Below are 26,054 nucleotides of genomic sequence, written 5' to 3'. Positions count from 1 at the left end.
CAGAATCAGTGATGATATGCCCTAAGAAATAATTTGTAAGGTTTAAGTGCATCCTTTTGTTATAAGAACGAACTCTTAACCACTTTTTCTTAAAAAATAAGAAGGGGATCTATAATCGACGGTATTTCTTTGTGTGTGTAACACTCGTAACTTTTTATTGGATGTACCGTTCGGATGATTCTTATCTGCTAAATAATACTGTTTTCAAGCAGTATTGTGTTCCTGTTGGTGAGTAAGGTGACCAGAGCTCCTGGCGGGATTGGGGATTGGGTCGGCAACGCGCTTGCGATGCTTCCGGTGTTGCAGGCGTCTATAAGTTACGGTAATCTCTTACCATCAGATGAGCCGTACGCTTGTTTGCCGACCTAGTGGTATAAAAAAAAATTGTTCGATAATTGGTGCTTCTCAATGTTAAAAAAAACTTCAATGTAACTGCCAACTGTGCATCATTCATCATTGGCCTTAGTCCGTCTATTGCAGACGATTTAGACATTGAAAGCCATCTTAACCAGAAGAAGAAGAAGACGATTTACAAAGTATCAGACAGATACTGTGTCGCTTAGGACACTATTCAGGAAAACGCAGAGTTGCCTAAGCTCTGCGCCACCCTCTCGACCTCACTGGCTAGGCCCACAGGAGCGACGAGTCGATACGTGTGGAGCCAGTTCAGCTGCAGGTGTCTTTCGCATTTTAGAGCTATGCCACGAATGCTTGACGGAGACCCCATTCCGGGTTTTAAATGTTTTCCTTCTCCAGGACCCTGATGATTTTGAGCCAGGTTTATCCCTCGGTCGCCTTTTACGACCCCCACGGGAAGATAGGGGGTGGTGCTATTCTACTCGGCCGACATCACACGGCACTGTACTATTACTACTTCTGTACTGTACTACTTCTTCGGATTTTATCGCGAGTCCTCTCGTGACCATATTTGCTGTATAAAACTTAATAAGCCGCGATAAAACTCGAAAAAGTTGTTTCATTAAAATGAGTGAAAAAAAAATTCCGGTCACCAACCCGCCTGCCCAGCGTGGTGACTATGGGCAAAACACATGAGTTCACGTTATTTTTGGCGTAAACTTGTGGAGGCCTATGTCCAGCAGTGGACTGTATAGGCTGTAATGATGAGTGAAATTCGCGTAAACATCACAAGACAATTACATTAATCTATTTTTGCAACAATGCTCTGGTGTAGTTGTCCTAGTAGCCGCCTAAAACACCGACGGTTGGCGGTTTAGATTCCCGCTCGGGATTGATATTTGATTTGTATGCAGTGGTATGTTACACGCCGAATGCGTATGCGTAACCTTTTTTTGTTATCCATTCTATGTGATATTGACGAAATAACTTGTAGTAATATGGCAATATTTGAAGCCAATAAATGAATCAAATAAATGGAACGTTTTTGGACAGTTTGATATTCCCACAACTAAACGCTTGTCTCTGATAATTTTGATATTCTATTAAAACATAACGTTAGTATAATTCAAAGTAGTTACAGTTGTTGTAATACGTCACAGGAACGTAAGAATAGAATCGCCCCCCCTGGACGTTGCAATTATATTCAATTTATATGTTGGATTGAATGAGTGCTATTAGAGGTAAAACGTAAGCATAGAGATATATGAAGTCATAGTAGTGTATGTCAATCTTTTAAACGAATCTCAAAGTTATAGGTATACATACCTAGTGATACCTATTGCCTACTGACATTGGATGACTTTTTCTCACCAAAACTTTTAGTGATGCCTAGTACTTCATGCAAGATATTACCAAAATTTGCATAAAAACAAAAATATACTTTATTTTCTTTTTAAACAGTTATTCTCTGGATCATCTGCATTCCGACCGGTGGTAGCTTCACTTTTAAAAATAATTGAAATTGTAATTTCTAAAATGACGGATCAGATGTGATTTTGAAACCTGTTTGAATAATGATATTTTTGAATTTTACTTACGCTTCAGCCTGTAATATCCCACTACTGGGCATAGGCCTCTTTCCCCATGTAGGAGAAGGATCAGAGCTTAATACACCACGCTGCTAGAATGCGGGTTGGCGGATATATTCCCTACTATGACGGTACTAGTAACGGTCGCTATCAGGTGTACATGATAGCAACCGGGACCGACGACTTAACGTGCTCTCCGAGGCATGGTGGGGAGACCTACAAGGACAGACAACCAGGCTGGAAAAAAAATTTGTACAAATACAAATTATTGAGATAAAATAGCGGGCCCGCTCCGGCTTCGCACGGGTATAAAATATATATAGGCCTAAGTCATTCACTGAAAAAATGAATAAAATCGATTCCGTAGTTTTGATTTATTATTCATTATTCACTGCCCGTGGCCCACACGCGTTAACTTTAGAGTAAAACAATTCCCTTTTCCCTAAACCATGAAGATTTCACGCTATCTTTGGAATATCTAAATTCATACGATGATGATGATGAATTGTTTGTAGTATATTTGAAGCTACAACCGATTCATAACACACATAGATTTTTTTTTTCGAAAAATCGGTAAGAAGCACATCATCATCATTACCCTTTCAAAGGCCGTCAATCATTACTAGCCCCGCTTTGTATGATGATTGATTCGGTTACTACAAGTGCATTTGTTGAAGTCCAACTTAAATTGGATGTAATGTCATAATAGAGCGGATTTATTAAGATTTCTTTCTTAAGCAGCTTTGAGGTAGACATTCCCTAATGCATTCAATCTATTAATTTAGTTTAAGCTTGTCTCAAATATATTTTTTCTAAATGATTTAAAGTAATGTATGCCATGAACTGTATTGTGATAGTATATTCCTTTCCTGCAGATATACTCGTATAATTTTCAATACACATTTAGATAAGAAATAAAATGTCACAAATAAAACATTATTTGATAACGCTTTATAAAAGTGCTGGTAAATATTAAATTCGAATAATACGTCATGTTGAGTACTCGTTCACTTTAAATTTCATTAAATTGAGTGTCTGTTTGCTGGGCTTAAAATATATATTTTTTAATAATCATTGTCATTGAATTAATGTAACACTAAAATGTCTCAGAAATGTGATTTAGAAGAAAACAGAGAATTAGTTGTGATTGACAGAAATGAAGTGAGTATTGAAGTGTACTTTACTTAATAAATAAGTTAGTATTTAAGTTAAGCTCTATAGCTTATATATAGATAGCGATAGGGTTCTGACGCTTTCTAGGTGAATCTAAGAATTTTATTGTTCAGTAATTATGATTCAAGACACCTAGTAATATCTGTGCGACATATACAAGCTCTCAGTATTCAGAATATTCGATATTTGTTTAAGATGTATGAATGTATCCACAGCGTAACTTTAGCAAATTAAGCATATTTGGTGTCCGTTGGTGTACGCTAATCTTTGATACATTATCCATGTACACCATTGTATATACAGGAGGTTCGACTTCTAACTATGTTTCTCTAAATGGGGGCTTCTGCTAGTGTTATACATCAAGCTCCACGTAAAAAAACCCTAGCCCTTTTTTGAATTTTACTGTCTTAATAAAATAAATAAATAATAATACGAGCTACTCTGGCAACGGCACCTACCACTGCTTAAGCGTCGTATTTTTAGGCCTAAAAAACGCTGATAAAGTGAAATATCAATATTAACTATCGCATACAACTAAAGAACCGAAAATCGAAACGAATTATTTTTCTCGTAGAATGTTTTTCATCGGAAATTATAACCGTGCTTACGACGATCATGCGGTACAAGTCTATCGATGTAACTCATCCATTTCAACAAAGTCAAATTTAAAAATGAGCTAGGATTTTTTTTTTCACGTGGAACGTGATTAATTACATCATAAGAACCCTCCATTTGATGGAACGTAAGTAGGAGTCGAACACTCCACAACACAACTATATAATTATATCCATGTTGAATAAAATCTCACACAACACTAACAGATAATGGACATTGTAACAAGGAAAAACTCTTATCCGCAAAATCAATCTCAAATAATGAAAGTTAATCTTAAGCTTCCTTGAAGCGGAACGGGGTTATAATAATAAATCGTACATCGACGATGATTCGTGATAAGTATTTAAACAAAAAAAAAAAAAAATTAACGTCTTAGCGACCGGCGTGTCGGGCGGCGCGCGTCAATCTTGCGAATTTTGTTCAACGGGTTGGAATTTAGCGAATATCGATTGTGTTATCGATTAGAATTAAATATTAAATTATAATATTTTTAATTAATAAAAATTGTTTTGTCGAGTATCTTCAAAAAAATGAAAAGATTCTTAAATTGATTCATATACTTTATGTGTGTTATTTTTGTTATTTTGATGATTCTTTTTTCAAAATTAATCGAAAGCTGGTGAATGTCATTTGAATTTGTTCGAGAATTAACGAGTAGATTTTGAACTATCGCGTATTGATGATGCGTATTTGATTAAATTTGCGATTACCTACGATATATTAGTTGACTTAAACTGAAATTATAATAAATAATTAAAAAAAAATATTAGTTAAATATATACTTAAACTTATACATATATAGCTATAAACTACAATATATGAACCTTTCAAGATGGAAACATAATTTATTATATCTCAAACATGAAGTATATGATAAATAAAAAAAAAAAAAAAATTAACTGTCGAAAACCGTTACACTTCACATTACAGCTATCTCTATATGTCTTGACTAAGTTGTAGTAAAAAAAAAATAGCTATGTAAAAATAACTAAGTGTATCTGTCATATTTTAGGAGCACATCGCAAATTGAATGATTGAAATAATTTTGTGAAAGTATATTAATAATAAATAAACGCTAATAATAAACGCTTCACACACAACGGATCCCCCAGTAAGATTTTCTCCTGTGTCGGGGGTCCGGAAACACACACAATACACAAACACAACGCCCAGACCATGACTTACATCTACATGGTCGATAGAAATGTCTGTCGTGAGCGGGAATCGAACCAGCGACCGCCAGCCCAACAGCCAGCGTTATTACCGCTGCGCCAACGCGTCGTCAAATTGCTGTTGTGTTGTATTTTTGGGACAAATAGTTGCCTTGTACTTTCCTAAGTTACAACCCATCTCTGTGCTTAATTACGTAGGTACATATCCCTTTGACCGTTCTAGCATGCGTTAATGACAAACTTACAACCACTCCTTTGCATTTATAATAAGTACAAATCAAAATGAAAACAATAAATTACTTAAGTAGGCTTCAAAAGCCGTTGTGAATAGTAATTTTACAAATTTTTTAAATTAAATGATTATAGTTAAAAGTGAAACTAACACCGATTCGGAATGTAAATTCTTCAGAGAAGAAATTGCAAAAAACTCCGGAGTTAGTCTTTAAAAAATATATTTTAATGTATATAAAAATAATATTGTATATATTATATAAGTATTAATTAAATACAATTATGATAATTAATTAAATTAAAAAATATATCGATATACGCGCAGGGACCTCACGGGTCCATGCGTCCAAGCATCGTTATAGCGGTACTACGTCAAGGGTGAGAAACCTTTTACACTGATCTTCGATCACGCGGAAGACAAATTACGACGCACGGTTGCCAGGGCTGGGCCAAATTAAATTCAAAATGTTAAATTAAAAATGGTATATTCTTATGCTGTAATTTCGAGATAATCGAGTGACTTGATTTTGATTTTTATTTAAGTAACAAATTTACAACATTAACGTAAAAAACTAACATTAAAAAAAACTAACATTAAATTATAAACATTTTAGAGGTATATGTTGCGTTAAGTTTTTTTTCATACACAGCTACGCGTTGTGGTTTTATTCACGTAATTTTCGATCCTCTGGGATTGTCGGGAATAAAAATGATATGTGTTATTCTGGACCTACCTACGTACCAAGTTTCATAACTCATCAGTTCTGTAGTTTTGCGCGAAAGCGCGGTCTTTTATCACAAACTTATAAAATTATAAAAGTAGCAAGAAAATATTTTTTTTATTAGTATTTGACAATTTAAAATTATCATTTAAAAAACTAATTGATCATCCATTTTTATACTAAGAAATATTTAGTTTGTGTCAGCCCTAGTAATCGCTGACATGTTCTACTAGCGAGGTTCATATAAAAGAGTGTCCTTCGAAATTTTCGGCAATTGCATGAAGAACCTTCAGCCAGTCAGTATGGATAGACAACAGAAAATTTGCATTATTGTAAGTATATTCATACTCATAATGTATTAATCATCATTTTGGTCAAAGTAGCAATTACACATATTGTTGAAGATATAGATTTGACGACATAGTTTAATTGTAATGTTTATAAGCTCCGACCCTTCTCCTGGTGGAGTAAGTGGCTTACGCCCAGCAGTGGGATGTTACAGGCTGAATCATCATCACCATATATAAACGCAAATTTTAATTTTCAGGCTCTATGCACAGCAGCTCTTGTAGGTCTTGTTGCATCAGCTGCAAGGGAAAGTCGTACAGGCGGTCTTCATATTCCAGAAAAGATCATCGGTGGCGTGATTGACATCGTTCAAAGTCATAAGAACAAGCCAATCCCAGGGGCCCAGCCAACTTATCCACCCAACCCACAATACAACTACCAGCAGTACCCCCAATACCAACAATGGAATGGACAGTCTAACTTCCAGAACCAAGGACTCCAACCTCAACAGCAGTTCCAAAGTCAATATCAAAATCAGGGTCAATATAGCTACCAGAATGGATATAATCAAGCAAAATACCCACAAGATGGAAACTATAACCAAGTTAATCCAGCAGGATCTGGTCAATCTTTCAACCAAGGAAACCAGCAGGCGCAATACCAACAGGGGCAGTACCAGCAGGGACAGTATCAGCAAGGACAGTATCAAGGAGGGTACCAAAATCCTAATCAATTCACTCAACCCAATAATCAATTCCAGAATACGCAATCTGGTTACTATAATGGTCAGTCAAACCAACCCCAGGGATCCACGACCGGCTTCCAACAGTCTGGTCAGACTCAAGGACAAGCTAGCGGTTCTAGTCAGTTTACTCAAGGCCAAGGATTCATGGTAAGTGGTGGTCAGGCAGGGGGAAATGGCCAGGGACCAACTTGCGTTTGCCAAGCTTGGACAAAGCCTCAATCTCAAGGTCACGAAGTTTTTGCGGATCCTCCTGTCGCGGAAAAAATTGAAAAGAAAGATGACGCCACGGCATAAATATTTGGTAGATAGTTTATTTTTATAACGTATTTATAGGGCTTAAATTATTATGTTGTAAACTTTTATTGTAATCTTCATAGACTTGTAAATGTTTCTAAGGAGCGTGGTCTAGAATTGACAGACCAAACTAGGAGTTTCATATCTTTAAGATTCTGAGGAACAAAATATTTTAGCTATACATTCTTAAGAGCTTGATATTAAATTTTAGTACATTTTCCATTGTCCGAATTAAAATTTGGCGTACCGATACACGCCTCACTATAAAAATAGTTGATCAACATTATCGTGTAATTACTATTATAAAAATGACAGGCGTTTAGTTATGATTCTTGATCTCTTTATTAGTATTTAAGTTTAAATTTCATGTCCTATAATCCTTAAATGATATTTAAAGTGATGTCTTTTATTTAATATAATTTAATAAATTATTAAAAAAAATGTATTGTTATTTTTTTTAAATAAAAACTAAAATCAGCCTAAGCTTCATGACATTTTAAAAAAATGATTTTTTTATTTTTGTCGACGTTCTTTTAATAGTAATAATAATAATAAAGCGTTTATGAACACTAACGATTAATTTAACAGTAAAATATATACAAATCTCAACAATGAATGTGTTTTAAACTGTATTAATGTAAGCGAGTGCTCAGTATCTGTTTAAAATAAAATAAAATATCTTTCCAAACAGTAAAAAGACATCCATTATAAAAGTCCTTAAGTAAAGCAAATTATAAAATACTTTTTTTAACAATAACAATGAAATCTAAGTTCCCAGAACTTAGCACAATGACCAGATGTCGAGCGCTGATAAACTAGTATTTTCATTGCATATTCATCCTTATTTCTTTCCTCTACGATAGACCTACTTGGCGGAATCTAGACAAATAGCTTCGATTTTCGTCCAGTCATACCTGGCCTCCATACACTTCTTCGCGCGTATCTAAATAAAACCATATAAGGGGTTAGGTCTGATTGGCTGCGTTACCGCGGATTTACCGAAGTAGGTCTCTACGTGCGCGCGCCGACTTACGTAATCGTTACGTAAGGGGTGGAATGGGGGTTGCAGGGGGCACGAGGGGAAGGTGAGGGACGCGGAGGACGCAGTGCACAGGGGCGAAGGCGCCGACAATCGATCTCGCACCGCAGTCCGGCTAGGCGTTCGACCATGGCAGACAAGACGAAAGTTGCTGAACAATACTACGCCCCCCCACCGGATCTAGGAAAATGGGAGTCCTTAAGGATCTTCCTATGGAATTCCGAAACCGGGCAATTCCTTGGCCGCACGGGATCCAGCTGGGGTGAGCTTTTTTTCTCTCTCTCAAAATAAAAAACTTTACTTTAACTTTTAACCTTTCCGTAATTTCCGGAGGGAAAATTTCAGGGGTGATGACTTAAAACCTACCTGATTTACTCCTCTACACTGAAATGTTTAGTTATAAAAAAAAAAATTAAATCGTTCTAATTTCAAATTTCAAGGCGTGTTACGTAACTCTTTCGGAGCTAATTTTAGCGAACAATGTGTGTATTTACGATACTAAATGAGGTATATCTTTCTATATACTTTAAAAATCAAAACTAAATTCAAATATACTAGAAAAAATTCTCCTGTAATATATTATTTTCTATTGGCTTTTATCAACATAATCTAATATCGGCATATTTATCAGATGATAGTAATATTAATATAAAGCTCTAATTGATATATCAAGCGATTCAATCCGGTGCAATGCGCGCAGTCTTGCGCAGACGGGATAAGGATCATTTCAGACATATAGGAACACTAGCTATGACTCGTAGCTTTACCTGCATAGCTTCATATCCTTTGGGAATTTAAAAACAACAATAGTATTATTCTTAATGCTATCTTCCTCCTTTATTTTAAATTTCCAGCAATTTATATAGTAAGTAGTAACCAGATCCGTCGAGCCATTCTGTCGTGATTAAGTAAAAATATCTTTTCTAATTTCCACAAATATTTCTTTGTTTTTTTTTTTTTTAGAATTCAAACGATGTGGATTGGCTTCTATAACATTTAGTGATAAATGTGTAATTGATATCAGTAGTAATTGTGTAATTACATTCTTATAATATACAGTAGCGTCTTGGTCCGACTTCATTCATACCAAACAATTACATCTTAAGTAAATTTAGTTCATACGACGATAACATACTTGTCAAATTTTGAATCAGATTACTCTTGAATTCCCCCTCATAGATTCACTTGTGTGTGAAACTCTACGAATAGACAAAAAATAGTAAATGCTATTTACAATTCCTCAATTCGAAAGATAGTTTTCGCTGAATTGGTAGGATGATTAGTCTAGACAAGACGTACAGAATTAAAATAACAAATTATTACAAAACATCTTACACAGTCAAACGTTATAAAATAAAATAGTTTTTTTGTTAGTCTGAATCTCAAAGAACTATTTCGCTACATTCGTTAATATGTATAAAAGCGAAAGATACTCACTCACTTACTGACTAATTTCAAATCTTAAAAACTACTAGCAGTTGCCAAATATATAGGCCACATGTATATAGGGATCAGGTTATAAGTAGAAGGCGTTACCTGGGAATGATAGGAAGTTACAAAATTTGAATCAAAAAATGGAAAAGCTTTAAGACAAATTTAAAATTACAAGTATATGGAGTTAAAACGCGAGATAAGTAAGGTAGAAAGACCTAGAAAGTTCATAGATCGAGAAAATGAACAAATAAACCATCTTTAGTATAAAACTATTCACATAGAATTAAAGGATTCCTTCCAAAAAGGTATAAATTATAATAGTAGGTACAAATAATTAATTAGAAAAAAGATTTTTGGTGATGAGTTAACTTACTTTGAGTAGAGAACACTATCTCAAGCTTTGACAATCCACAAAAAGCTCCTCGAGTACTCGACTGGATCAAATTTTGCGCCTGCGTCCTCTGTCAACCCATCTCTAATGTGATGACAAAGAAGGGCTTGATCCGGGCTTAATACAGTTGTATGGACACTCTGAACTGAATCAGCTTATACCTATCCCACTGCTGGGGACAAGGGCACCGGTGCTATGTGTAGAAGACAAGTTAGAGCTTAATCTACCACGCTGGGCGTTTGTGACTCTGTGAGAAACTTGGCTTGACTTAAAAATAAATCAAGATTAGACAGTAGTAATTGCATAAATACAAATATAATCAATACTTATGAAGAAATATACAACATCCCTTTAAAATAATTAAAATCGTAAGAATACGAGGAAATTAACGGATATTTTTTTCCGCTTATTCACCCTTAATAAGCTTAGTGGAATAATTCTAAAAATGAGAAAACCCCGTGGTCACATACATTATATTAAAATTAGCGGTCACTGTGACCAATTTTAATAAAACCTTTGTCTCTCAACAATCGGTTACCTAATAGGTCCGTAGTAACATTAGCATCTGTGATTAGCATAATTATTTTAGAGATTAGCATTTTTGAATATTAAATAGAATAACAAAGGATTACTGTATACAAGTTATCAAGTTTGTACATTGGCCACATAATAAGCAGTCCTCATAATATAATAATTGCCAAAGTACCGTGAAATAAAAACCGACTTCAAGAGAATCTTGCGGTTAATCCTGAAAGTGAAAATTTCTACACAATATAAATGTTTTAGAGAGAGTCAAGACGAAATCTCATTAAGCATTAATTAAATACAAAAAAAAAAAAAACTTTTATTCTCTTTTTAAGAGAAACACAAAGGTATTGACATATCCTAGACTTCCATCGGGGATTCTAATCCTAGTATCATCGTCCTGATCGTCTCCTTCCTTGAAATCATACGCTTAGCAACTACCGCATTCTGATACCAAAGGCAAATGCATATTAAGGGTAGCGATAGTTAAATATCAAGTGAAGTTCCATCGGCTTTGAATTAAAGAAATCTAAAATATTCAATCAACAACAAACGAACCGTATTAGCATTAATATTGCTCATGATGACCACATTGGCAGGCCATTGTTAAACCATATGAAGGATAGTTCACAGGCGCCACAGATGATGCACGGAATATCTTAAAGAATTAATCAGTAAAGTCTTTAAGAATCATTAAGGCCGCTAGTATATCTATACAAAGACCTCATTTGATTTAACACTATTTTGTGTTCTGTGTGTTTTAATTCATTGTATTAAACTTCTTAATTATAAATTGTTAATAGTGATAATGAAATGGTAAATAAATTAATAATTAAATTATAATTCACATTCATATAATATTTAAAAAAAGGAATGCACATTTTAGTTGTTTTAAAATTGTTGTTATTATTAAGAAATATTATTATAGTTATTGTTAATTCAAAATTTATTAAAATGTAATTATTTAATTATTTAAATGTAATTGTACTAACATTACATTATAAGCATCATTGTTACTAATACTATATGGGCTAGTCCCGAAATAAAGATTATTATTATTATTATTATTATTATTATTATTATTATTAAAAATATTACAGTATTAAATTTAAGGCATAAGTATTGTGTCAAATGTTTTGTAATCGTAAGTACTTATATTTCTCGTAATAAAAATTTGTTAGCATTACCCGTGTGAATAATTCACACTAAATAAGTAAAAATTTACCGACAATCACGTTGACGTTGTTTCAAATAGGCCGTCATATATATATAGTTTTAATAATTAATTAATTTACAAAAACAAAAGCAATAATAATTTTTTTTGTTGTGGATGCCCGTAGAGCAAGCAATTATCTATAAAATGATATATAATTTATGTGGAGTAATTGTAAGGTTTTTTCAAAAAAGGGAGGCAAACATTAAGCTTAACCTAAGCGTATTATATGTACATGATATTATCCTGCAATCGAGTTAATTTTAAGGAATATAAATTCCATCTACAATCTTATGAAAATATATTGAAATTTATAACTAGGAAAATACTAAAATTACAAAAAGATAGTTTCAGATAGGAAGAATCTTTAGAGAACGTAGGATTCTTTAGGTGCAGCCTTGCAGCTCATAATAAAATTTACTAAAAGATAAGAAAAAATATGATCCAAGATCTTACTTAGGTTCCTTTTGTCCTTTTCAGAAGCTACGCGATAATATGAGAAATTTCTAACGTTGTCATAAACACTACTGCTACTGTATCAATCAACAATTAATGACAATAATTAAACACAGCATGTATTTAACAAAACAGTCGTTTCAGCCTCTGTCACTATTACTTAAGATTGATTCGGGACAATTAGTCCAGGCTGTATACGATTTTGAACTAAATCACTTTAAGCATAAGATTGAAATCGGATTGACAATCTAGGCTATTGAACGGTAAGATGATATAGAACTCTGGAAGTGTAAATCGCATGTTTAGTCAGATTTACCATCTTTACATCTCAGAATATTTTAAAAGTCCCCTAAATTTAATCCTCTCTTCAGGACATTTCAAATAATTTTGAAAATTCTGTCTTTTGTTCTCCCTTGGGTTATATAAATAATTTAGAATTATATTTCTTACCGTAAAACCACAGCGAACCCAATGTTTTAAGTTACACGATGTCAGTCAGCTTTGTCAAGTAGGTATATATAATTAATAATATTATGGCGGTTCGAAGATACTGTTTTAGAATTTTGTGTTTTATATCAATTATAATAGAGTATAAAGTGAAGGTCGCTTAAAGATATACCAGCTGGATGCGCGGAGCCGATTTGGCTGCGCGCGCCTCGTCCTTCGTCCCATCGATCCAAGGACACATTTCTGCTATTCCATTTGATGGTAACTGTTATGGACAAAACGTCTTATGTAGAGTGCTTATTTAAATTTGATAAATAATAGCTATTGAAGCTGACCAAATGGTAAGCCATTCTTTACTTACATGATTAAATTTCACCAGACCTAAATTATATCAGTTAAATGTAGTAGAGTATGGTAAAAATTAGTTTTCCTAATTTAAAAAAAGGTTTTTACTTTTTATATTTTAAACTAGCTGACTAGGCAAACGTTGTCTTGCCGCTAAACGCTATTTAAAAATAGGGGTTGGCGGTAGAAGGGTGAAAATTTAGGGTTGTATGTATTTTTCAACGCCAAACAATAATATAATAATAAATAAATAATTTATCTATAAATTAAAAAAAAATTGGGATGGACTATCCTTAACATTTAGGGGGATGAAAAATAGATGTTGTTCGATTTTCAGATCTACCCAATATGCACACAAAATTTCATGAGAATCGGTCAAGCTGTTTCGGAGGAGTTTAACTACAAACACCGCGACCCGAGAATTTTATATATTAGATAAAAATCTATAACTGAAGCTGATGATTTTCAGTAGTTTGGATTAGCAGTCAAACCGCCGCGCCACGCTACGTTTACTTATGGTACCGGCACCATTCTATTGCTGTTTTATGGCTATAAAATGTATTTGTTAGATATCCGGTTTCATCCGGATTGTATTTTAACGCTTGTCAGATTGATAGAGAACCAATTGCTAAATTAAATCGTCTACGAATTTTATACAAGATTTAGTCAGATTACACTAATCTAAGTTTTTAACTTTTGGTATGCCTTATGTTAAATCCTATATATTAATTTTAGTATATTTCGATCCCATATATTAGTAATATGTAGGTATAAAGAGAATCAGTAATATTTATTTATTATTATGGGATCAACCGTGGTCTAAATTTAAGATCTCAACTTAAATGGGCATGACTTCGTTCCTGTGATTTACATAGTAATTTTGAATGGCCAACCATCCCTAATAAGTAGGGACCTACTGGATTAAATTATTATGCAAAGAATTTTCTTAGCGGTGAATGTAAGTATTGAGGATTAGACAACAAACAAATTCTGTAGCTATTGTATTAACTTAGATTCGATGTATTTTCTGACACGATCCGGGAAGAGCATACTTCATAACTTTTGTATGGACCTTTCCAGATGTTGATAGATCACCTCAAACACTTACCACTAAAAATCTACTGTCAAGAAAACTAGAATATCTTTTGAATAACTTTAGAGTCACAATTCGACATTATAGATGTTTGCAATGCTGTAATGTTTGTTGACCTGATAGCGATCGTTACTCATAGTAGGGAATATATCCGCCAACCCGCATTGGAGCAGCGTTGTGGATTAATCTCTAATCCTTCTCCTACACGGGGAAAGAGGCATATGTCCAGTAGTGGGATATTACAGGCTGAAGCGAATGCGTGTGATAATAACTACTAGATCACCTAATTTTCCTTTGTCATCAAAATATTCGTTAAATATGTCAATTTGAACTTCTAAATTTAAAATAATAATATATTAATTTTCCGAAATAATTTTTAAGTAAAATTTTTATTACTGAACACGTGTTTCTTGCTCTACGACTGTTGTGTGACTGTCGCACAAATCAAATGTGGGTATTTTTGAAAACACGCACACACGCGCCAAGTTGTATTGGATTGTTTGAACTAAGATTTGTAATAAAAGTATATTTTTTACTTATAAATAAACATAGATAAAAAATACATAACTAAGATATTGTAATATACTTAATGTGCATATTAACGTGTAAAAATCGGGATCAATATCTGCCAGCACAGAGCAAACATAAACAACACACCATATAAAATTGTAAATATTGTTGTCCCGAAAAACATAATTTGCATATTATATTCCCATAAAGAAAAAGCAATCTCTTATCGCTTGGGACGAAATCAGAATTTTTATATCCAATTTCTTGACCCACGAAAGCTTAATATCCGTCTTTACGAGCGCTTCCCAAGCCTTTAGTACAGAAATTATTGCTGACTCAACGGCGTTTCCGAGTACAGTCATAGACAAAAATATAAGTATACACAACCTTATTGCCTGAAAACGTATATGCTAAAGGGATAAGAGAGAAAACAAAACGTTGTATATACGAAAAAAACTCAAAATTGTTGTGCATTTAGATGCGTTATTTTCATTGTTGATTATAATTTCTGAAGAGTTAGTGGTTTTTTGCTTCTGACTGTAAGTCTCATATGTTACTATGACGCATGCGTATCTGATAACTCACAGCGCATCCTCCATGACCTGTTTTTCACCTGGCAAAATAATATACACTCAATGATATCAAATTACATGTAGACTAGAGGGCGACACTGCAGTATCAAAAATGTTTGCTTAAGGTACTTCATAATTATGTTTGCTCTCAAACGAAAAGAACTGACTTCAATTTAAATATACTAAGCGATGAATCAAAAAGTACCCGCAGATCTAAATCAAATTTAAATAAAACCACAAGACTAGCATCTGGCTTAGAAACAAACATCATAATAAGTTTGAAGACAGTATGTATATAAGCAAAGTAATTTTAGTAATTTATTGTCTAATTTCAAAATTATATTTATACCAGATAAGTTATTGATCGAGGGAGATTACAAATTGTAAAAATTGTTGTACATCAAGAGAGCGAAGAGGTCATAATTGTTAATCTGCAGGAATGTCAAATTGCACGCAGGTTTTAATGTTAAAATATTTTCAACATCTCTATTTTTTAGAAATTTTTGAAGTCTTTAAAAATAATGTTATATAATTTAATGTAGCAAATTTTTACATATTAAAACCTACTTGGTTAGGACAAGGTTATAAGTAAATATTTTGAATTCATGTGAAGTTATCACCTGATTTGAAAATTAGATTACGAGAAAAAGCGCCACTAAATTCAGTTGTGACTATTTTAAAATATTATTTGTGAATTATTATTTATTAATTACAACGGAAAATAATAGATATTGTCGAGAATGTCAATATAAAAGCATATTTAGGTACTCAATTTTATTTCGTAAATTTTTAAAAACTCAAAATATACACGTCTACAACCTTCGATCATTTTGAGTTCTTTTCTAACAAAAATGTCTACGAGGACTTTACGTCTATGAGGAACCGATGAAAACTTTAAAAACTGAAATGACTTAAAAATGTCTGTAGAAGCATAAAAAATATAGGAAAAATTTACTCATAAACTGAGAGAAACTCAAGGAAATTTCCCAAGGATAATAATAATAGTTGGAAAATAATCATCACTAAGAAATAAAAAACAAAACAATATTATCTTCAATACTTTACGAATCATTGCTTAAATTATTATTTCCATTATTTATTAAAACAAAAGTTATATACTATACTTATATTCTAGTACCCGATGCTTTCCTATAAATATGCATTATTGGCATTTTGCTTTGCGTTTCTATGATTCATTGGTATTTCAACTTGAAATAGACAGTACGCATGCGTGCGACTTGACCCTTAGTGCTCCTATGACCTACCTGCATGCACTAACGTAAAATGCATCGATTGGCAGACGGCATGTCTACGTGACTACTGCATGTTTCAAAACTTAATTAGTATCTTAAGAATTACTTGTAGGATTAATTTGTACATGACTTAAGGAACAATTATGTTTGTTCTGGAAAAAAATCGACCTAAATATACATCACCAAATTATTTTATACAAATTATCTTAAATACTAAAAAACTAATCGTGAGAATAAAGTACTAGAAATTGAACTAGAATACCTTGTTTTTCGACTATTGTAAATTCCAGGGCATACCTAAGGGTACAAAAAGTTGGTGGCACCTGGTTGTAGAGACCTAAGGGGCACGAGTAGGTCGATTACAAGCGCGCTTTAATTTTTTTTTTTTGTGTAAAATGTTGGTCCAACTACACATTTATTTCAAATAAAGCGTACGTGACAAATACTTCTTCTGTCTTATGTTTTTGTTTAATTGCCATCAATCTTTGTCTTAATTTTGAATATTTAAGTGAAATGATATTAAATTTAAAGTAATCAAAATGTACCCGCAACTTCGTTTGCGATTACCTGTTTTGATTTTTCTTCACTCTCTTAAGGGACCCGTGCTGAATTATGAGACAAAAAGTATCCAATATCTTGGCTCGTAATTTAGGCTCAATCATGTCATGTTTTATTAACATCAATTCAATAATTTCGACAAATATGCAGATGATCAATCAGACAGACAAATGAAAAAAAAAAAGTTTTTTGACTTGAGTGTCTATTTTAGACAGCCTTCTAATTTTTTTTTAATTATCATCAATGTACAGATTTAGACTGTTACAGTTTTATTTTCAGTTTAGGATCTTTTAGTAATACTTGTAGTTTATTATGAACACTTTTCTGTCTGTATGAAGCGTGTTATGATAATCGCGCTGAGTGAGTTGACGGTGGCGTACTAATTAAGCCAACACTAATTATTTTGTAACTGGGACGCCTATATTTGTAACCTCGGAACGAATTCAGACTTTTTAGGGCTCGTTAGCGCGACAGACGATTAAAATATAACGTTGGCGATGAAATTATTTGTAAACATTGTAGTCGAGTGTTGACGGGATGATTATGGGGCTTTTTTGTTTAATTTTGTATGAACGATCTTTTTATATGGTGGTATGTATGCTCCAGTTTATTTTTTATATGTATATATATAGCCTTACAAAAATACAATAAAGATACAGAAGATCACAACTAAATAAAATTGCTCAGAGCATTGATTGTGTTCCTGTGGTGAGTAAGGTGATCAGAGCTCCTGGGGGGAATTGGGGGTAGTATCAGCAATGCATTTACGATGCTTCTGGTGTTGCAAGCGTCTAGAAGCCACGGTAATCACTTCGCATCAAGTGAGCTGTACGCTCGTTTGCTGACTTAGTGGTATAAAAAAAATATGAAATCTAGGTTTTTCGAAATTGTAACCAGCTCTTGAACTTCCTTATTCTATCGTAATTTATTTTTTCGATCATAAACCGATGTTATCATTATACGATAGTTTTATAGGTTATCAGTACAATCTCATTACTGATATTTAGTACGGAGGGATTAGTTTCCTCACAAACCTTACGTATGCCACGAGTTTATGTTTTCCTAGTACTCGGAATACGATTACACTTTGCTCATATTAGCTCACTTTACCTTACTTGTGTTAATTAATTGTTTTTCTTTACATTTAATCAATTATTATTAAAGTAAAAAAAAAAGTTTGAAACCATAATAATATACAAAAACCGTTATCGCGTAGGCGCCTAAACACCGAGGGTTTGCGGGTTCGATGCCTGCTCGGGATGGCCTGAGCCTGAGGATATGTGATATAATAGGCTAAATCGAATAACATACAAAAAAAAAAAAACGATATCTATGTTATGTAAGTAAGAGAGTATTTCAGCGCTTTCGTTAAATTTTTAATGCTTTCAAATCTGTAATAATTCTTAAAAATAATTTAAATGAATTTTAAATTATTTTGTTTTATAGAAGCTATAACTACACACACACTACGGAAAACTCACGTATATACGAGATCTCTTACTACTAACCCAGAAATACAACCTTGCAATCGGAAAACCGACAGATAGCTAGTCTGAGTAATAGTTTCCCGTTGGCATACTTTGGGTATGTAAACCTAAAAATGATAAGTAACGAGGTCGATAATCGCACAATGCAGGAAGAATTGAATACGTCAATTACACGCAATTAAAGCATTGATTTGGTGTCTCTCCCGTTTCTGTAACCAAATAGACGAAAACTTCTAGCAAATATTGATGAAATCTGTCTATTCCTTATTTACATTTTTTAACTAATTTAATGTGTAAAATTAACGACAATATTATGTAGGCACATGATATTGTCGTCAAGACGCCGAGACGCCGCGTTGGCGCAACGGTCACATCCATGGATTGTAACTGTTGCGCTGGCGGTTGCGGGTTCGATCCCCGCACATGACAAACATTTATATCTATAATATAAAAATGAGTTGCTGAATGTGTTCCTAAGCGCAAAACTCGAGAACGGTTGGACCGATTTCGCTAATTCTTTTTTAAAAATATTCCTTGAAGTACGAGGATGGTTCTTACGGAGAGAAAAATTCAAAAAAAAAAAAAATTAAATTTCCCGAAAAAGTCTAAAAACAACACTTTTCTATACTCCCATACAAAAGATTTGTGATAATACTTAGTCACTGTTAGGCGATACGAAGTTCGCCGGGTCAGCTAGTTGGCCATAAAGATGTTTGCCGTGGTCTGGGTGTTTGTGCAGTTCTTGTGGGTCTCCCCACCGTGCCTCCTAGCGCACGTTAGGCCGTTGGTTCCCGGTTGTTATCGTGTACACCTGATAGCGATCGTTACCCATAGTAGGGAATATATCCGCCAACCCGCAATGTAGCAGCGTGGTGGATTAAGCTCTGATCCATCTCCTACACGGGGAAAGAGGCCTATGCCCAGTAGTGGGATATTACAGGCTGAAGCGTACATAATATTGTTGTTCATTTTCATATATTAGATATAAACTATATGAATGATTCTGTTTATTTTTTGTAGTGATCTTTTAGAAATTTTGTTAGGTATTACTTAATGTTACCAAAAAAAAAAAAAAATGTAACAAAAATATAAATAGGAGGGTTATTTTATATTATTTATTTGTTCCGGTTCTAATTTTGCCGCCAAGAATTGTAATGATTACGAATTTTTTACAACGATTTTTGACCAAACAATTATTTATCCATTTTCCAAAAACTAGGAATCTAAACTTGAACAATCTTTAAAATTGTATAAAAGCAGACACAATTTACTATAGTTACTAATAGGAAAACTTGTTTACAGCCAAAATCCTTCTCTTCTATTTGATTTTCTACGCGGTTCTGGTGGGTTTCTTCGCAGCAATGCTGACGATCTTCTACCAGACGCTGGACGCGAAAATGCCTAAGTGGCAAATGGAGAGTTCCCTCATCGGCAATAATCCAGGTATGTGGAAGCCGTACTTAATACGGTTACTTCGTTTGAAAATTAATAACTAAACATAATTATTTTATGTATATCTGGGTCAAGTTATATAATCCTATCAAGTCACTGTTCACTCTAGTTCGAAATTCCTGACGACGTAAATATTCAACAAATAATGAACATGCGGTATTTTTCTTTGGGTCGTAACTTAAAAATATTTTTCTTAACTACATATTTTGTTTATGATAAAAATACTATTATACTAAATCAATGTGTGCAACGATTGCATAGGCCTCTTTCTCCATGTAGGAGAAGGATTGGAGCATAAACTTTTACGCTGCTCCTCTGCGGGTTGGCGGTATTCTTTACTATGAATAACGATCGCTATGAGGTATTTATGATAACAACCGGGACCGATGGCTTTACATGCTTTCCAAGGCATCGTGAGGAGGCCACAAGGACAGATATCGAAATTGAAATAAATATTTGTGCAAATACAAATATCCATCGCGAGGGGATTCGAACCCGTAAGCCGACAGTATTTAGGTGATTACACACACGACTACATCAGACCAAAGGGTGTAAGAAAAAAAAAGTTGGTAATGAAAAGGCAAGCGCAAAGTACTTCTCCTTTAGTCGTTAGTAGTTGTTACTTACCAATCGTCAAAATTATGAGATATCTGATTAAAAAGTACAATGAAGTTTTTTCAGTTTATCTAATCAACAATACAAATATCAAAGTGGTAATCGCTTCTCGTCCTTTTTCTTTCACAGGACTTGGATTCCGACCGATGCCGGACTCCGCTAACGTTGAAAGTACCTTGATTTACTACAGAGCAAATGACAAGGGATCAGTGCTCAAATGGGCCCAAGTCATCGATGATTTCCTCCAACGTAAGTTTAGTAATGAAAGCTTACATAAAATATATGGTTTATTTAGTTTAGAATTTTTTTTAAAGTTTATACAATTAGGTCGACAAACAAGCGTACGGCTCACCTGATGGTAAGCGATTACCGTAGCCTATAGACGTCTGCAGACCAGAAGCATCGCAAGCGCGTTGCCGACCCTACTCCCAACCCCCTCCCCTCCATCTGCTCTCTGGTCATCTTACTGAGGTTCAGGAACACAAACTGCTTCAAAGGAGTATTATTAGCTGATATTCTGTAAGATCAAAGTACTGCCCCATTCGGATGGCTCGGATCTGCTCTAGATTTTGAGCAGAATATTTCCTGCTTTACCCTAGCTCAGTAAAATAGAAAAAAAAGAATTCATCATCATCATCATCATCATCACAACAGCCTTTCGCAGTCCACTACTGGACATAGGCCTCCATAAGTTCACACCAAAAATCGCGTGAACTCATGTGTTTTGCCCATAGTCACCAAGCTGGGCAGGCGGGTTGGTGACCGCAGGGCTGGCTTTGTCGCACCGAAGACGCTGCTGCCCGTCTTCGGTCTGTGTATTTCAAAGCCAGCAGTTGGATGGTTATCCCGCCATCGGTCGGCTTTTTAGTTCCAAGGTAGTAGTCGAACTGTGTTATCCCTTAGTCGCCTCTTACGACACCCACGGGAAGAGAGGGGGTGGTTATATTATGCCGTAACCACACAGCATTTCAGCAAACAAATAATTCATGTAATAATAATTAAAATATAATTTACAGATACATATCATAATATCATCTTTAACTATTCGAATATTAATAGAGATTAGCTAATACATATAAATGTTACTTTTTCAGAATACCGCAAGAAAGGCAGTGGTAGTGGCGAGGCTTCTGGCGCAGAAAATCGAGTTCCATGCTCCCCGACTTCCTCCAACTTGGGCGAGAAGCAGGTCTGCGACGTACCTGTAGAAGAATTTCATCCTTGCACCTCCGCAAACCAGTACAACTATGAGGAGGCTGGACCTTGCGTGTTCCTCAAACTGAATAAGGTAATTTTTTAGTATTTCTTAGGTGTATTCTTTAGGGTACTCAATCCATCACTCTACCGTAAATACAATTTAGCAATTCTCATATTTAAACTATAATTTCTGACAAAAATAAAACTTATCGTGTGGAATACTCGAAGTCTTGAAAGGAATAAAATATTTTTTAAGATAACCAGTTAATTTCAAGATTCAAATTAGAATTTCGAAATCAACGATTTGTTAGATTTTTCTGCTTATACTTTTATGCCAAATAACCAGACGGCTAATTAGTATTATCTTTCAGATCTTCAACTGGACTCCCAATTCTTACAACAGCACAGACAGTTTGCCAGAAAAAATGCCAGAGGACCTCAAACAACACATCAAACTGGTCGTAAGTGATTTGTTCTTAAATATTACCTTTTGAGACCTTTCAGAATAAGAAGGAAATTTATTATAAATTTTTGTAGTTTACATTTTAAAAGTCGATACGGTAAATTTAAATGAATTTACAATCGCTGCAGTGCATATTATATGGTAAATCTCTTAGTAATCTAGAAAGCGATTGGATCAAATATTTAAATACATGCGTTTTGTTTTTCTAGTCTGGAAAGCCAGAGGCAAACACAGTATGGGTATCCTGCGAAGGTGAGAACCCTGCGGACGTGGAAAACATTGGTCCCGTGCAGTACATCCCTCGCCGTGGTTTCCCAGCATTCTACTATCCATTCACCAACAAAGAGGGATACCTGAGTCCTCTCGTGGCTGTGCTCTTCGAAAAACCCAGGAGTAAGTTACCTTAGATCTTCAATTTATTGAAATTTAATTTTACTTACAATTAGATGAAAGCAGCAGCTATTCTATAACATAGAAGAAACAAGATTAACTACAGTAATGATAAATTATTTGCTTATGAAATTCAAAATAGGACTTAGTAACCGTGTGTACATTGATTATAGAGGTAAGCTTAAAAGTTATACAAGATTTTCTACGAGCAATCATTGGATGTGCGAGTACATGGTAGTATATGAGATATGTCAATCGTAATTGCTGCAAGATAATGCATGAAATGTATTCAAATAAGTCGGTTATTTTTTTTAAAAAAACTTCATCTTCGAGTGCATTTTTACAAGCTCGCTCAAGTCGTTATTTATTCCAACGACCAATTACTGTTGCGACGTATAAATTAAATATTTAATAAATTTTTTGGCCATTTTTCGTTACTAAAACCTGTAAATGTTTCCAATTTCAGCGGGTGTCCTAATCAACATCGAATGTAGGGCGTGGGCGAAGAACATTTTCTACGACCGGTACGAGCGGCGGGGCTCGGTTCACTTCGAGCTGATGGTGGACCGCGCCTAAGCAGCAACATATGTTGGCCGACAACTTGGCGGCGACCATTTGACACGTTCCGCTTGGCCGAATCACCACACAACGCTTATACTACTGCTAACAGTGTCACTTTGATGAAACGCACTTGGCCAAGTTGTAAGCCTGCCCCCCACTGCCAACTTCAATAGCGGTCAAAAATCAACTCATCGCCAAGTCAGCCATGGTTGACCGCCAAGTTGTCCGACTGCCCTCCAATTGGTTATCGATTTCATTTTATTAATCAATTGGACGCCAAGGCTGCCAAGGTCACGTACACCACGCCCGGCGCCGGCTGCCAGAGCGCCATTAGCAATAGCCACATAGTCGGCGGTTAATTTATATTCGTTTTAGAATAGCCCTCGGGCGCCACTGAGTTGAAGTTTTCGTTTACACGCTTAAAGTTAAATTGAATTTTAAATAATTATAAAATAATATTTATTATTGTAATGTTTTCTGGACCGAGTGTCAATAAATACGCAATAGTTGGTTCCAATTTAGCATTTCATTGTGTTTTATTTATAACCCTGTTAACTGATTTAATGTTCGTACATTTATTTGATTTTATTTTGCATTTAATTGTCAATTTCAGGATATTTACGATAACTTGAAAAATATTTTGCGTTAGTAGTCTTGTTTATCAAGGAAGCCAATATAGTTGGTTGTACATACTCGTACAAAACACATTACCCTGCAAAGCATCGGGAAGAGCAATTGTAAAGTAGACATTTTTTTGCAAGCACAAATGATTAGGAGTACAATTAAACTAAATGTTTTTTTTTTTACCCAAAGCAATATCATATGTGACGCCAGCATTATAGTCATTAAAAACTACCATTATTATGTTTGAATGTCTTCTATCTTCTACCAAATTTGCTAGTTTCTTGCCGATTCTTCCCTGAAGAATCTGCATTCCGAACCGGTGGTAGCTTGATTTTAAAAAAAGATTAAAATTGTAAATTGCAAAATGATTATTCGAATGTGCTTTTAAAGCCTATTTGAATAAAGATATTTTTAATTTTGATTTTAATAGTGCCGAAAGAGTATAATTGTCACGTGATTGCTAGAAATATTTACACACTAGCTTTTACCCGCGGCTTCGCTCGCATTGAATGTTTCTTTTTGATAAAAAGGATAATATGCTACTTCTGATACTTCCAGAAGTATGTGGACAAAGTTTCATGATGATCGGTTAAATATTTTAATCGTGAAAGCGTAACAAACAAACTCACATTCACATTTATAATATTAATAGCTGTACCCGCGACTTCTTCCGCGTGGAGTTGAACAAAAAAGTTATTGTTCAGTTAGTCGCAGAGTTATAAAATAAACAATGTAAAAGTAAAAGTAGCCTAAGTTACTCCTTATTACAACAGCTATCTGCCAGTAAAAGTCTCGTCAAAATCTGTCCAGCTGTTTCAGAGATTAGCCGGAACAATAGGACATATATTATATTATATTATATACTTTATTGCATTAAAAATAATGTACAGAAAATTACACATAAAGCTGATGGCAAAGGTGGACTTATGTTTAGAAGAGATCTCTTCCAGTCAACCAATGGTCATGAGAGAGAGTGTCATATAGCGGGGGACACGGTGCAAGAAATAACAACGTAAAGAATATAGCTAAATAACTGTAATTTATTACATACTTACAATAATAAATACATACATTTACATAGACACAATAATTACATAGAAATACAGAGACAGACAGACAAAAATTTAAAAAAATGTTATCTTGTTATATATATATATATATATTTTTTTTTTTTTTTTTTTTTTTTATAACTAACATAGTTGTTAAGAATTATTGTAACTGACATTTAATTATAATTTTTATTTCAATTTCGATTTTGTCTTGATTCTTAGTTTTAATTTTTGATTTTGGTTTTACGGTGATAATTTGTGATAATTTAATATATTGAAATTTTTTTGAAACTTAATTTAAATTGAATAAGTTATTATTTCTTAAGCTTTTCTATTGATTGAATTATGATTTTAGTTTTTAGTTTTAATTTTAATTTTGATTGAATTTTAATATTGATTTTTTTTTTAATTTTTTTAGTATTTATTTTTTAGTATTTATTTTAATTTTTTAATTTTAATTATTGTAATATTGATTGAATTTTAGTATTGAATTTGGTGATCATTTTAATTTTGGGTTTGATTGAATTTCAGTATATTGATTTTGATGTTAGTGTTATTTTTATTGATTTTTGACTTGGTATAATTTGTTTGTTTGTCATTTGTCACAATTGTTGGAACTAACATAGCTTAGGAAAAAATGTAACTAACAAAAATATGGACATATGTCTGAAATAAATTATTATTATTATTATTATATGTACCGTGTACACGTGCGCGTATGTACGTGCATTTAGTAAAAAGCGGTTATTTTAATATTACAAACTGAGCTCCAATTTTATTATATATTTGTATATATAAATAAGTCAATCTTTATACCTATATAAGAAATCTTTATACCTATTTAAATTTAAAAAAAATGGTTTAATGGTTACTTTTTTTAGAACTATAGATTAAACTTATGTAGCGGACTTCCAAAAAAGAAGGACCAGATGCCAGCCAGCATCAGATGTAGCCCAGATGGTGATACCGACTACTGCGCTCAGGCGTTATAACTGGTCTAGCTCCTAAACGACTTATCGGCCCATTTTAAAATTTTGCAAGTATCTTCTACATACCATTAGCTATTTTGAGAATTTGTTTTTTAAAGTGGTCCAACTTTAAAAAAAATCTCGTTAATTAAACAATACACTATAATAATATTACACATATGGATTGAGGGCATATACGTATTAGTTTAGTTCAGTTCAGCCTATT

At 33.8% G+C, this 26,054-nt stretch overlaps 1 protein-coding gene across 1 annotated transcript; it reads left to right on the top strand.

Annotated features, from left to right (window-relative positions):
• Nucleotides 1-8,334: 8,334 nt before the first annotated feature.
• Nucleotides 8,335-23,711, top strand: LOC123669275 (sodium/potassium-transporting ATPase subunit beta-2-like). Its single transcript, XM_045602887.1, has 7 exons — nucleotides 8,335-8,487; nucleotides 19,812-19,952; nucleotides 20,706-20,825; nucleotides 21,671-21,864; nucleotides 22,145-22,234; nucleotides 22,446-22,629; nucleotides 23,093-23,711. The coding sequence occupies exons 1-7, from the start codon at nucleotides 8,355-8,357 to the stop codon at nucleotides 23,200-23,202; spliced, it is 972 nt and encodes a 323-aa protein (XP_045458843.1). The 5' UTR covers nucleotides 8,335-8,354; the 3' UTR covers nucleotides 23,203-23,711.
• The last annotated feature ends 2,343 nt before the right edge of the window (nucleotides 23,712-26,054 follow it).

Source organism: Melitaea cinxia, chromosome 3 (assembly GCF_905220565.1).
Source record: "Melitaea cinxia chromosome 3, ilMelCinx1.1, whole genome shotgun sequence".
NCBI lineage: Eukaryota > Metazoa > Arthropoda > Insecta > Lepidoptera > Nymphalidae > Melitaea > Melitaea cinxia.
The sequence above is the reverse complement of the archived record's forward strand: the minus strand, read 5'-3'. Positions and strand labels throughout refer to the sequence as shown.

Coding starts and splice junctions, on each gene's coding strand:
- LOC123669275 (XM_045602887.1), top strand. CDS start 8,355: ATGGCAGACAAGACGAAAGTTGCTGAACAATACTACGCCCCCCCACCG. Junction 19,953..20,705: donor CCTCATCGGCAATAATCCAG/GTATGTGGAAGC, acceptor TTTCTTTCACAG/GACTTGGATTCCGACCGATG. Junction 21,865..22,144: donor TGTTCCTCAAACTGAATAAG/GTAATTTTTTAG, acceptor ATTATCTTTCAG/ATCTTCAACTGGACTCCCAA.